Source organism: Ziziphus jujuba, chromosome 3, assembly GCF_031755915.1.
Source record: "Ziziphus jujuba cultivar Dongzao chromosome 3, ASM3175591v1".
Lineage (NCBI taxonomy): Eukaryota > Viridiplantae > Streptophyta > Magnoliopsida > Rosales > Rhamnaceae > Ziziphus > Ziziphus jujuba.
In genome coordinates this window covers 25090237-25103790 of record NC_083381.1, presented here as the reverse complement: position 1 = coordinate 25103790, position 13554 = coordinate 25090237, and the positions used below count along the sequence as shown (strand labels likewise).

The window sequence follows — 13554 nt, the reverse complement described above, 5'->3', positions numbered from 1 at the left end:
TCCTTATTATAATTCTGAGACCAATTGACCAGACATGCGTACAATTGAAGGCTTATTATTTTATTTTTAGTGCTCACTGAGTCTGTAAATCTTTGATTTAACCCTTTTCACCTCCTTCAAATAAAGCAGGTCCCCATTTTATTCTTCATTTTCTTTTGTTTGTATTCAAATTTGGTTTTAGTCTAACGGTTCAACTCTTTGAACAATTCAACTAATGTCTCTCTCCCTGCTGACCCCATGAAATTGCAGGATTATATAATTGCACTATGAATATGGACCTCCTGTAATCAAATCTCATTGAAGTAGGAACTATAATTTTTTTTTTTAGCTGAAAATCATTTCTTTATTTCTTTGTTTATTTTTTTTTGTGCATCACTATCATTTTGTAGGAGAAACTGGACTGGTCAAAATATTAGATTTGTTTTTCATGAACATAATTTTTGGTAGGTACATTGATGGTGAGAGTTCATAAAAAAACCCAAAAGAAAATTGGAGGAAAGCTTTCAATGCTACTCTATTAAGATGGAGGTTTATGCATTTTATAAACTTTATTAAGGAGGTTTATGCATTTATTACAAAAACGGTGCTTATTTCTCGGGCAAAGTTCCCTAATTCAAATAGCTTCACCTCCACTATAAATAATAATAATAATAAATAATAAAGTTAGTTTTATATATATCTCATACGGTATGATTCATTACAAAAATTTCTTTGTAATTTCCGAATAACCATTTGTATTTTTATAGGGATGTAAATAATATTAATTTGTAAAGTATAAATAAAAAAAGGGAAAAGAAAAATGGTTTTTTTTTTTTTGAAAAAAAAAAACTAGATCATAGATAGATAATATGTTTTAAACTAAAATAAATAAAATTGTATTTAGATGGAACATGTGAAAATGTGAATGACACTAACCATTTAAAAAACACAAATTCTAAGCTAATTTCACTCCTCCATTTTTAATTTTTGTTTCCATAAGGCATCTCTAGTGGAAACACATGACTTCATTAGATACAAGACAAAAGAAACACAACACTCTACAAGGTAGTACAATTCTTGGTATGATATGTTAAAATGAAATGAAGAATATTATTATTATTATTTTTAAATAGTATTTTTTTCGGTGAATTAAAAAATAAAAATAAAAATTATTGGTTGAGAGAAAAGAAGTTAAAAAAAGCTTTTGTTTGCTCCCTAAAATGGATACTAATTGATTGTATATGCACTAATAGCTTCAAATGTGTTTTACCCATCCACGGCTATCTCTCCTGAATTGGACTTGATTTCTTTTCCTCTAACATGTACCACCAAAGTCTTATAAAAAAAAAAAACATGTACTACAAAAATAAAAAATAAAAAAAGTAACATTGAAAAAAGTAACTTCACAAGCATCATTATAAACAGGGCCAGTGTCATAATATGAAATCCTTTAACTCTGTTTCACTAAAACCCACCAAAAAGACAATTACTGCTTTCTTTTTACTGTAGTACTACTCATTAGCCAAGTTTTGTTTTTACTCTTTTCTTTCATTATAGCTTCCCATCCATAAATTCCAGAGCCAGAAATTAGCTAATTTTGATTAAAAATTGAAGGAAAATTTTCTCCTTAATAAAATTTATAATTAATAAAAAACGAAACTTGTTTAATTGCCTAATTTTATTAATTTAAGTTTTATTTTTTTTTTGTGCATGAATGTCTCTTGGTTAAACATTTTAAGTAAATTCTTAGAATGCAATATCAAGGTGTAAAAATAAAAATAAAAATCCATTCATTAGCACTTTATTGTTGGAAAATTTGGTTTGAGAAGCACAACATACTTTTATTTATTTATTTTTTTTTTTGTGATGAAAATTAAAAGATCATTAATTTACAAGTCTATCTTTTTCCTTTTTGCTTTTTTGCTTTTGTGTTGTAACTTGTATATTAAATAGCAATGCTGGTTTTTACATAATTGGGTAACACAAAACAAGCGAAAAGATTCATAATAGTACCATGGACTTCTTTCAAAATCTAAAGACTGAAACTTGTATGAATCAAACAAAAAAGAGCTAAAAATAGAAAAACAAAAAAAAAAAAAAGAGGGGGGAAAAAGAAGCTAGTAGCCCTATAAATCTTTAATGTAAAAGGGACTGTCATTGTAAGGTGGAACAAGTTGCACATATGGCAATGGCCCATTTATTTAAATCAGTAATATACTGACCAAGTCTTGCATTTTATTATTATTATTATTATTATTATTTTCTTTTTTGGATCACCCTTGAGCTTGATGTATTAAATTTTAGGTAACAATTATATATATATATAGCAATAAATTAATTAGATGATTAAAACATGAATACAATTGGATACATTATTTTGATTGATTGATTTAAGGTAAATTTATTGAAGATAGAAATTGAATTAAAATTAAATATGAAGTCCAGCTTACTTTTTTGTTTTTTAGCTGATATTGACCTCATTCTTGACCCAATCTCGTCACCCTAATTCATGACAACTTTCAGCTTGTGTTGGTACAAAACATGGACTGCCCACCATGCTCTTAAAACATACAACATAAATTTCTACCTTTCACTAGTTTTCGTTTTCCTAATGAATCTCTTCCACCTTATTTGATTTATCATTAAGCGTAAAATTCACTTAATTCTGAATTTTATATCTTAAAACACTGGTAAAATTTGTTCAATTAATACAATTTAAATAACAATAACAATCTATGGTAATTTTTAGATTCCGAATCTGTTTGGTTGGATGCTAAAATTTCACTTCTTGATTTATTGAAAAAAAAATAAAAAATCAGAAGTTGAATTTAAATTTTTTTATCTGAAAAAAAAAAAAACTAAGAACAAAAAAGCAAAAAAGAAAATAGAGAAAAACCTTTACTTAAGAGTGTTAAAAAAATAAAATAAAATAAATTCTTAAAACTTATTTGGCTCATCGAGGCTAGCCGCACACTTCTCAACAACGTCCGAGCACTTACACTGTAAACTGCCCCATTCCTCTTTTTTAAAAAATATTTTCAAAAAATTTTACACGTTCGCCACGACCGCTCCATACGGTTTTCGATATCTCCGGAATACCAGGGGCATCAGCCCGATAGTCCACACCGTAGGATGGGCACTAATGTAATTAAACAATGAGAATCGGCCAATCAGGACTTTCCACAATCACTTAACACACGTGTCTTTCATCCATCACATCCTTACGCATTAACTCCAGGATAATATTTGCCATGTAATGTCCTACATGGACAATTGGGTCCCATTCAGCAACCCCACACCCGTCAGCTCTTATCTTTTCCTATAAAAGCCCGCAAGCCATCAACCACTCCTTCACTTTCTCTCTCACAACCAGAAATTTAAACACTCACTGAACTTTCGCTATATTTTACTCTTCCTCTCACAACCACCAGCACCACCGGTCGGCGACGATCGCTAGCCGGAGAAATGAATATTCCGGCGGTCCTCGGTCCTATAATTTTATGCAATGCTCGCTTAGCAGATCATCGCCGTCACGTTTTCCACGAAAATCCTTGACTGGAAGGCGATCGTATTCTCGCTTAATTACTTCTCAAGTTATTCGTTGCTTCTTCTTCGATGAATTTCAGCTTAAAAAGGATACGAAAATTCTAAAGGAAGGTAACCATTTTTTTTTTTTTTTTGAATTTTTGGGGTTTCGCCTGGGCAGTTGGTACATAAATTTTGGCAGATTTTTGTTTTCCTCTTCTTTTCAATTCCAAGCTTTTTGACCGGATTGACCTGGTAGTCGGAGAGAAAAAAATCGAGGATTTTCCTTTTTGAGGGATTTTCAACTGAGGAAAAAACAAAGAATGTGCATGATCAAGTGAGCGATTAGCTTCTTCTTCGGAATTCAGTGGGGTTTTTTTGTCGCACCTGAGTCGATTCTTTTCTGCTTTTTGAGGAAGTTTTGGAGGGTTTTTTTGGTTTGTAAATGGAGGAATCTGATTTGTGACTGAGCCTGTGAATATTAATTGGAGTCCCGTGTTTAGGCTCTGGAAATTGGAGAAGAACTGACAAAAGAGCAGCTTCAGTGTTAGTATTTTGTATTTAGAAGGTGTTTGTGTAAACCAAACCAGCTAGAGCTTTCGCCTTCTTTTTTTATTTTTTATTTGGTTTTCGAAAAAAAAAAAAAAACTTTGAATTTTTGAACCGGCTTTTCCTTGATCTTGGGCCATGCCTTTTCCGATGAAGATCCAACCACTTGATTGCGATGCCGAAACGCTCAGGGAACCGGTTCGGACCGATTCGGTCAAACCGGTGTTGAAATCGCGGCTCAGGAGGCTCTTTGACAGGCAGTTCCCAAGTGTGTTGAGGATTTCTTCGGCGGAGAAGCCTAGTACTGTAGGTGAACCACCACAGCAGTGCGCAGCTGCCTCCGCCATTAACAACATTAACAGAGATGGAGGGACCGAGTTCGAGCCTAGCTCGGTTTGCTTGGCGAAAATGGTGCAGAATTTCATCGAGGAAAGCACTGAGAGGCAACCGGCGCCGGTGCCTAAATGCGGCCGGAATCGCTGCAACTGCTTCAATGCCAATAGCAACGACAGCTCCGATGATGAGTTTGATTTTGATGGCTTCGGCGATTCCATGACCTCCGGATCATATGGTGGCGACACCTCCGATATACTCAAGGTAATTTTTTTATTATTATTTTTTTTTACTCGTTGATTTTCGACTACCAAACAGACATGAATGGTTTCGTTTCGTTTATTTGATTTTGCTCAAATTTATTGGTTTATTTTTTTAAAGAAATTAATTATTTTTTTATTTTATTTTTTTTCCCCATAAAACAGAGTTTGATTCCTTGTGTGAGTGTGGCTGAGAGGAACCTCTTAGCAGACACTGCGAAAATCGTCGAGAAGAACAAAATTCAGAAACGAAAAGACGATTTGAGAAAGATAGTCACCGACAGCCTCGCATCTCTGGGCTACGATTCCTCCATCTGTAAATCCAAATGGGAAAAATCTTCTTCTTTCCCAGCTGGTAATCTCTCTCTCTCTCTCTGTGTAAAACCCCGTTTTCTTTTTTCTCTAAGCTCAAATTCATCAAATTAAAAATATTTTTGGGATTTGGGTGGTTTCGCAGGTGAATACGAATACATAGATGTGATGGTGGAGGGGGAGAGGTTGTTGATTGACATAGATTTCAGGTCAGAGTTTGAGATAGCTCGATCCACTGGGGCCTACAAGGCGATCCTTCAATCCTTGCCGTACATCTTCGTCGGCAAATCCGATCGTCTCGGCCAAATCGTTTCCATCGTATCGGAGGCCGCCAAACAGAGCCTCAAGAAGAAAGGCATGCATTTCCCACCTTGGAGGAAGGCTGATTACATGCGAGCCAAATGGCTTTCTCCCTACACCCGAACCGCACAACCTCCCCAAAACGACGCCGTCGCTTCGGAGCAGCAGCAGCAGGAGTCCGTACCCGAACACAGCGCTCAGGAGGACGATCCCTCGAGCGATTGCGGAGAACTCGATCTGATTTTCGGCGAGATATCGTCGCCGTGCGATAAAGATTCGAGTTCATCGCCCGTTAAATATTCCGGCGATGAGGAGAGGACCTCCGAAACAGTGTCGCCGTGGCAACCACCGGCGATCAAACCGAAGAGCATCGAGAGGGGAGCCAAGATCGTCACCGGATTAGCTTCCCTTCTCAAAGACAAACCTTGAAAACGAAAAAAAATAAAAAAATAAAAAATAAAAAAATTTTGCAAATCCTCCCTCATAATCAATTTTTCAATTTTTCCAGATAAAAGGAAAATATGAATATATTTTATATATATATATATAATATCATATTAAAAAAAAAAAAAGAAAAATGAAAACATATAGTTCGGATAATAGTAGTGGTATAGAGCTCCTTTTTTTTTTTCTGTTATTTTACTTTGTCTCATATTTTTGTTCTTTTTTTTTTTATTCGAGGGTATATTTTGTAAGAAAACAAATCAAATCTATGACTCATGTAATAAAATAGTTTAAAAAAAATTAGTGTAAGTTTCTTTTTCCTTTTCCTGATATGGATAAAATCCGCAGCATCTGACGGCAGATAAATTAATTGTTTTTGTTATTGTACAATATAAAATTTATTAAATTATACAAATTGAGTAAAAATTATATATATATATATATATATATATTAGTGGTAGGTGTCGTATTGGTTTGAGAGGTTGTGTGGTGCAGCGACGGTTCGTTGAAAGGGGTACAAAAGCAGGATAAAACTTTCCTTTCCTTTCTCGAATTTCTCATCTTTTTAGTTTTTGTTTTTTCATTTTTAACTTTTGAATTTAACGTGGATAAATTATTTTCTGTAATTAATTTATTATTTTGTCAATATAATAATATACTGAAGAAAACGTTGTGGGTTGATGATGGATGATGACCTCATAGTACAGGCTCTCGTGGCTTCTCGAACTCTGGGAACCCGAGTTAGGGAAAAAAAAAAAAATAATAAATGAATAAAAAAATAAAATTAGAAATGCGTGATATTCTCTTTAATATTTATTATTTTTTTAAAAAAAATATTTAAAAAAAATTGTTTTTTCGAAGTGCTGATGAAAACACTTCTTTTGAAACAAAACGCTGGTTTTGAGAAACAGAAATACGAGAACCATTCATTTCATAAAAAACTCACGGTCTCTTGGGAATTACCTTTTCGTTTCACTTGGGTGTTAAAATTTTTGGTTTTGACTGAGGACTCTGGGCAAATAGATGCCTCTCTCACACGTGTGATATTTACATTGGTTGTTGCAGCTTTCGGCAAGTTTTTGGAAATGGAGTATTATTTTTCTGTTTGTTTTATTTTATTTTATTTTGTTTTTCAGTTTTGTTTTTGTTTTTGTATTTTAAGACTGGTCTAAGTGGTCTTTGGCTCTAACGTCCAAAACCCACTAAGGACTAGTGCTCTCTCTGCGGTGGTTCAGTCATTAAAAATCACAGGACTCGGGTGAAGAAGTAGTCCCCCTGCTTCAGGTCAATTTTTGATTATTGAATGATTTCTTTTTTATTTTTTTTTTCCACAATGTTATATTCAAAATTTGGACTTTTGACCCTACTGTGCAAATTTATTAAAGAAATTTATGGCATTGAATTTTTCAGATGTAAATATTTATTTCCATATTTCTCAAGAATTGGCCCAAAAAAAAGCTATATATGAAAACTTGTACTCAAATTTTTAGGGAAATTAACCTGCTTTTTTAGCTGCCTCTCCTTTAAAAGAACAAAACCCAATTTCTTAGAAAACCCCCCTCCTTTGTCTTTCAAAATACAAGGAGACACATGATAGCTAATTCAGGAACTTACCAAAACCTTGTTGGTATCTTTTGGCACATAACCTTTTTCTTTCCTATTTGATTTACTTTAAGGCTTTTTTTTATTATTTTATTTTTTAACCTTTAGGTTTCTTAATTATTTTAATTTTAAGTTTTTGGTTCAATCATTGTGGTGGGTCAGGTGGTGCTCATGTAATTCATTATGATATGCAAAAATAATTTAATAAAATAATTCTAATTATTTTATTTCTAAAATTTTTATTTATTTATTTATTAAGATGATGTTTATATATAATTTATGAAGTGAGTGGGGTCGGTTACAAAGCTCTAAAGGTGAGGAGTTGTGGGGTCCTTTTCCTTTTCATAATTTTTGGGTGATAAGACTTGATACTTGTGTGAGGTTTTTTTCTTTCCTGTGTAACAAAGGCAAAAAATAATAAGAACAAAAATAATAAAAGCAAAATTTACCCAAAAGTTTGACAATAATAATACCCTTATGAAAGCAACCTCTTACCTACTGTCTCTCTCTCTCTCTCTCTCTCTCTCTCTCTTTTCTGAGATTGCTTGTGACATGAAAATTTGATTTTACTGAGTTTGCCCACGCCACAAGAAATAAAAAAAAACCTTCAGAAGTGATAAGGTGTACACATCCTCATATTCCTAATGATGGTTTTTTGCAATCTGGTTGTAGGATTCAGGAGATTGTTTTTAAGCACAAATGCAGAGGAATATTTCCTTCTGTGAAGGTTCATGAGAAGTCTAGACCACCCTCAATCCTTATCCAATCATGATTTGACATGTCTTCATACCCTTCTCTGTTTGAAGCATTTATCCCTTTATGAAAATTTAAGTAACATCTGTCCTAATTCAGACCTCTTTTTTGCTTTTCATTTCTTTTCCTTTTTATTTATTTATTTATTTATTTTTCACTTCCCGTACTCTTTCTTTTTTATTTGACTTTTTTTTATTTTTTCCTCTCTCTTTTTCTTTTCTGCATTCTCTTTGCACTGCAGATGCCTGACACCTTCAAATAATTTTTGTAAAAAAGAAAAATTGATTTACAAATTTGTAAAATTATGAACACATAGTGACACAAACAAAAAAATGTATTAATTTGTGTGTGTGTTTTTTAAGAGATAATATTAACTTCTCGCCTATATCAACCTCAAGATTTAAAAGTAAACACCGGTGCTATTCTCATCTGGATTATTATGAAGATCTACTTTATTTATTTATTTTTTGTTTGTGTAAAAAATGGAATAAAAAAATAGTTTTATTTAGTATTTATTTATTAAGTGGCTTCAATCGGTTGTACAAGGACAGATGGTACTGCAGAGTAGAATGGGCCTAGCTTGAATTGACCATTGAGCTTTGAAATCAAACTATCTCTTCCCCTGACCTTGTATTTTGTATCAAACTAATTTTTTTTGGTTTTTTTAACACAAATTGACTCTCTTTACAGCCTTATGTACTAAAATTCTCATTTCAAAAAAAAAAAAAAAAAAAAAAAACTAAAATTCTCATTTTCAAGATGTAAAATATATTGATACGTTATATTGCTTCTATCCAAGTATTAATCAATCATTTTTCTAGTGTCAACTTTGTTGTATGTATCACAAGTCATCATACAAAGGTTTTACATATAAACAAATCAAGTAGCATACAAAAGATCTCAATCAAACTTTCTAAACAGTGTTCCATTAGTTTTTTAGGGGATTTATAGGCCTTTTTTTTATTTATTTGTTCATTATTCATTCATTTTCTTTTGGTGGCTGTCCGTAAAATGAGCTCATTTCAAGTAATTGAATTTTATACTGCACAAAGAAAACTAATTTTTCATTATTTCTTCTTTTTTGAGAGAGAGAGAGAGAGAGAGAAGCAGAAGGAAATAGCCCAAGTATTTTCCAATCTTAAATCTATTTATTACTGGGTGTACAAATTTGGGCCACAGCCTATCGCAAAGTCAACCCAAGAAATTGTTTACTATGCTAGGAAACCTGAACCTATTAATTTTGTAATTTATATGGAAAATGTAGGATTTAGAGCAAGAAAAGTGATTGAAAATACAATTTGAAACATAACTAGTAAATTTTAGTGTAACCTCAAAACCAAAATGAATGGTCGTTTCTGATATTGACATGGTGGAAAAAGCCATAAATTCCTGTCTCCAACTAAAAACCTTCACAAGTCAAGTGGCAAAAAAATCTGGTGTACGCGGAAAACAACCCGGCTACAATAATCAATTGGTTCAATAGCGCTTTCAAAAAACAGAATGGTATTGAGAAATACAAAGTCATATATATTCAGAGACAATTAAAACGTAGATGAAGGTACAGCGACTCTTTATGTTTTACTGTGGAAAAAAATGAATGCAATATATAATAAGGAAAATGGCTAAAAACCCAATAAAGTCTCTTTAAGAGGACAGCTTGCAGAACTATATGAGGAAGAAATTAGTGGTCAAGAAATCAGAAAATATTGAAATCAACCTTTTCCTGACTAAGATTATGGGGGTTACTGAAAAATGTTAAGGTCAGCTAGCCTTGAAGTTCTGCGATTCTGTTGCTGCAGAAATCCCATAAAGCATGGATGACACTGAGCATGCACTAATTATTATATATGTGCAGAGTTTCCACTACTCTAGAGTGGATTAGAACTTGGAAGCATATATAGATATGTATAGATGATATGAGACCAAGTTTAACACTTGGTATGTCACTATTATATATCACATTATAAATTAGATAGTTCACACTACGTATACATACATAATCGGTATTAGATGATGAACTTTGTCATTTGAAATATCTTACAAGCATCTACCATTCTCAACTTACTTTAAAGACTGCATCCTTCACATCATGTTTGCTTTTTCAGCTTTTTTCTTCTATTTTTTTTCCCACTTTATTTTATTTTTTATTTATTTATTTATTTTCATATTTAGGATGCATTTTGCTTGGATCATTTCATGAAGAATCTTCCTTTCACTACTAGAATATGCCAAAACATTAATGTCATTCATTTTTTTATTTTTTTTATTTTTATTTTTATTTTTTGCCATATTGGATTTCCACTTGGGATATCATTATCAAGGGGTAATCTTTCTGGTAGCTGCAGATCCACAAAAGTGAAAAGAAATAAAGATTGGATACAACCTGTTAACAAAAAGTAAAAGGAAACAAAAAAAATTTGCTGATTCTGGTCTCCAGTTGGCTCAGAACAGATTTGCTCGTCCATCACCATAGTAGAATTGCCATTAAATCGGCCAGAAAAACACAAAGCTTTCAATCCTTTCCATACTATCCTCTGCTTTAAAAACAAAGATTTTTAATAATTTATGTAAGTGAAAAGGAATTAATACCTGTTTTTTTTTTCTTTTTCTTTCTTTTTTTCTTTTTTTTAATAATTTGCATCTTCTATAAGGTATTGCTAAACTGCTATATACCATTATACGATGTTGAAATTTGTATAACTTGAAGTTCTCTAATGCAGAACCTATTTTGAGCTCAAAATTTTCTCAGAAACTCCTAATCAAAAAATCTGTCAAACAAATTGTTTTTGGGATTAAATTAATATTTTTCAAACCCTAATGAGTGTTTGATAGCCAAGTCAAAGAAATTGAATATAATTTGATTTTGATAACATTTTCTAGAAGCATATAAATTTGTTGCAATCAAATTATAGGTTGAAGTTTGAGAACTAAAAAAAGATTAAAAAATAGAGGAAGAGACAAGAACAGGGCTAAGTGAACTTCATGATCAATTTTCAGAGGAATTGGATAACGATAACTTTCAAGTTGTTACATTAATTTAAATTGCATCATTACAGAAACCCCACTTTCTTAATTGGTATGGTAATGGTCCCCTTAGCAAGTTGGTCCTAAAAGGTTATATACATATTTGTCAGTCATTGCAGATTCTGCAGTAAACGTGGGTAATATGCAACCAAAATTTGATGCCAAATTCTTAAATTTGGTCCAACATGAGGCCAACTTGATGTTTCATGGATAGAGGGCAATAATTGGAACTTGTGAATAGAGAAGTTACTACAAAATGGATTCCGAAGATATATTTCTTTTTCATCGATTGGAGCATAGTTATTAGAAAAACTTATACATAAATGTAACAGAAGAAAGAATGTGATAAAATAAATCATTCATAATCAAATATTCTATTACTATTTTATAAAGTCTACATGCTTTACATTTTACTTTTTTAATGGTATAACTTTATAAGTTCTTTAGTTTATATAGTTCGTGATCATTGATTATTAAAACATATAATAAGGCATGATTGTTACATGTTTGCTTTTCTTTTTATTAGGATGAAAATAGCTCTTAGCCTTTTAGACTTTTTTGTTTCCAATATGACAATTCATCAATAAGGAACGAAAATGTTACCTCTCTATGACGTGGAAGTAACAAAATTTAGATTACTTTGATAGAAAAATAATAATCTGCCAAAAATTTCGTGAGTCTTAACTATGCCCCACAAACCCAAAAAAACAAAAATAATAATAATAAAAAATAAAGAAATAAAGAGAAGAAAGGGACTGGAGTAATGGAAATTGCTTTCTTTGTATTAAAGTCAATAACTGTCTAATGTCAGGATTACTCATAGAGACAATCAAACAACTTATGATAGGTACTATGAATTAATTTGTGAGCACAAAAAAGAAAAAAAATTAATGTATCTACCAGCTAATCTAGTACTAATCCATTTACCAGTACAACATTACCAACAAAAATCCATTAACCAGTACAACATTACCAAAAACCAAATTCATCGACCAGTACAATGCTACCTCCTCTCAACAGTACTTCCTTGGCATTTTGGCTCTGTCCGTGAAAGGTTTTTTACTTACAAAGACTTTGCACTTTTCTTTAATTTTTTTTCTCTTTATTTTAATACATTTCTCAACCTAGCTCTTCGTTATATTTTATTGCATTTATAAAGATGACGATCTTTTTTTTTTTTTTTTTTTTTTTTTTTGGTGTTTTTTTCTGCTTATATTTTACCACCCATTTGTAAAGATTTTGATGGGAAAAAAGAGATAATTATGGGGTGTTTGGTGGAAGGAAAAATATTAAAGGAAATTGATTCCTAAGAATTAGTTTTTTGAGATCTAGTTTTCAACGAATCAATTTTTTTAAGATTTTTGTTATAGTGTTTGGTTAATTATAGAATAAGATAGAAATTACAAGTAATTAGATAAATTTATATGTTAAAATTAAATGATAAAACTGTATTTAAAAAAATATTTAAAATCAATTTTTCAAGAAATTTTAGAATGACATCTAATTTCTTTTTTTAATAATTATTTAAATAAAAATTTTTTTATTTTCCTAAAAATTTTTAGATTTCCACTAAGTTTACCATTACCTAAACACCTTATTAGTGGAAATTTTCCATTTATTTGGATGATAAGAATTTAACAAGCACTAGGATATTCACCTTAAAAAAAAAAAAAAAAAAAAAAAAACAAGCACTAGGAAATTTTGACCCATGAGCCTTGACTATTTGGAAACTCATACATAGTCAAACAAACTTAAAAACTGGCAAGAAAATAAGAAATAAATGATAAGTTTTCAATCTTATAATACATGAGCAAACTTATAGAGTCTGTCTTCAGAGATTTTATGCATACTTTTGGTAAGAAAAGTTTTGAATTACTTGGATTGTACGCCTGGTTTTGGTGCCTGAAATCATACAAATCTTTTAAACACAAAGGCTACGTAGCTTATGGAGCCAGCTACTACACCACCTTATTTTTTTGGTCTACAATTGCCCCAACCATATCAAAACGTATCCCAAGAACTACTTTGAATTCCATGACAAAATCACAATGTTATATATATATATAAAGTCAATAGTTATTCTTGAAAACCAACAACTTGGAAAATCACAGAACAGGATTCAGAATTGTCAATCACTGAAACCTACTTTCAGAACTACCTACTAACCAATAGTTTGCAAAATCTCTCTGATCTTTGAGGCTTAAGCTTTTTGCATTCTTTAGCCTCTGTTCAAATTGATCAGATTGCTTATAGATTTGTAGTGCTTCAATTCATAATAGTTTTTTTTATATATTTTTTTAATTTTTTTCAGTGGCTCTTTGCCCATCATTCTAAAGCATACTTTGGGTTTCACCTCTTTTCGCTTGGTAGGTCCCTTTTCAAAGGACTTTTATAAATCGAACCCACAAAATGAAACTGATATTATTTTCACTGAAGAAGTGGATCTTAATTGACTTTTTGTTCACATATCTAT

General features: G+C 31.5%; 1 protein-coding gene across 2 annotated transcripts; it reads left to right on the top strand.

Moving 5' to 3' along the window:
• The first annotated feature begins 3324 nt into the window (after window positions 1-3324).
• Window positions 3325-6041, top strand: LOC107413121 (uncharacterized). Of its 2 annotated transcripts, XM_048478018.2 has the most exons (4): window positions 3326-3636; window positions 4210-4650; window positions 4812-5001; window positions 5104-6041. In XM_048478018.2, the coding sequence occupies exons 2-4, from the start codon at window positions 4462-4464 to the stop codon at window positions 5685-5687; spliced, it is 963 nt and encodes a 320-aa protein (XP_048333975.2). In that variant the 5' UTR covers window positions 3326-3636; window positions 4210-4461; the 3' UTR covers window positions 5688-6041. The 2 variants fall into 2 exon arrangements, with proteins under 2 accessions (XP_015876473.2, XP_048333975.2); XM_016020987.4 differs by having other exon boundaries at window positions 3325-4650.
• The last annotated feature ends 7513 nt before the right edge of the window (window positions 6042-13554 follow it).

Bases quoted from the DNA above. Each gene is read 5' to 3' on its own strand.
- LOC107413121 (XM_016020987.4), top strand. From the start codon at position 4,192: ATGCCTTTTCCGATGAAGATCCAACCACTTGATTGCGATGCCGAAACG. The intron at 4,651-4,811 runs GTAATTTTTTTA...CCCATAAAACAG, and splicing joins ACACCTCCGATATACTCAAG to AGTTTGATTCCTTGTGTGAG. The intron at 5,002-5,103 runs GTAATCTCTCTC...GTGGTTTCGCAG, and splicing joins ATCTTCTTCTTTCCCAGCTG to GTGAATACGAATACATAGAT.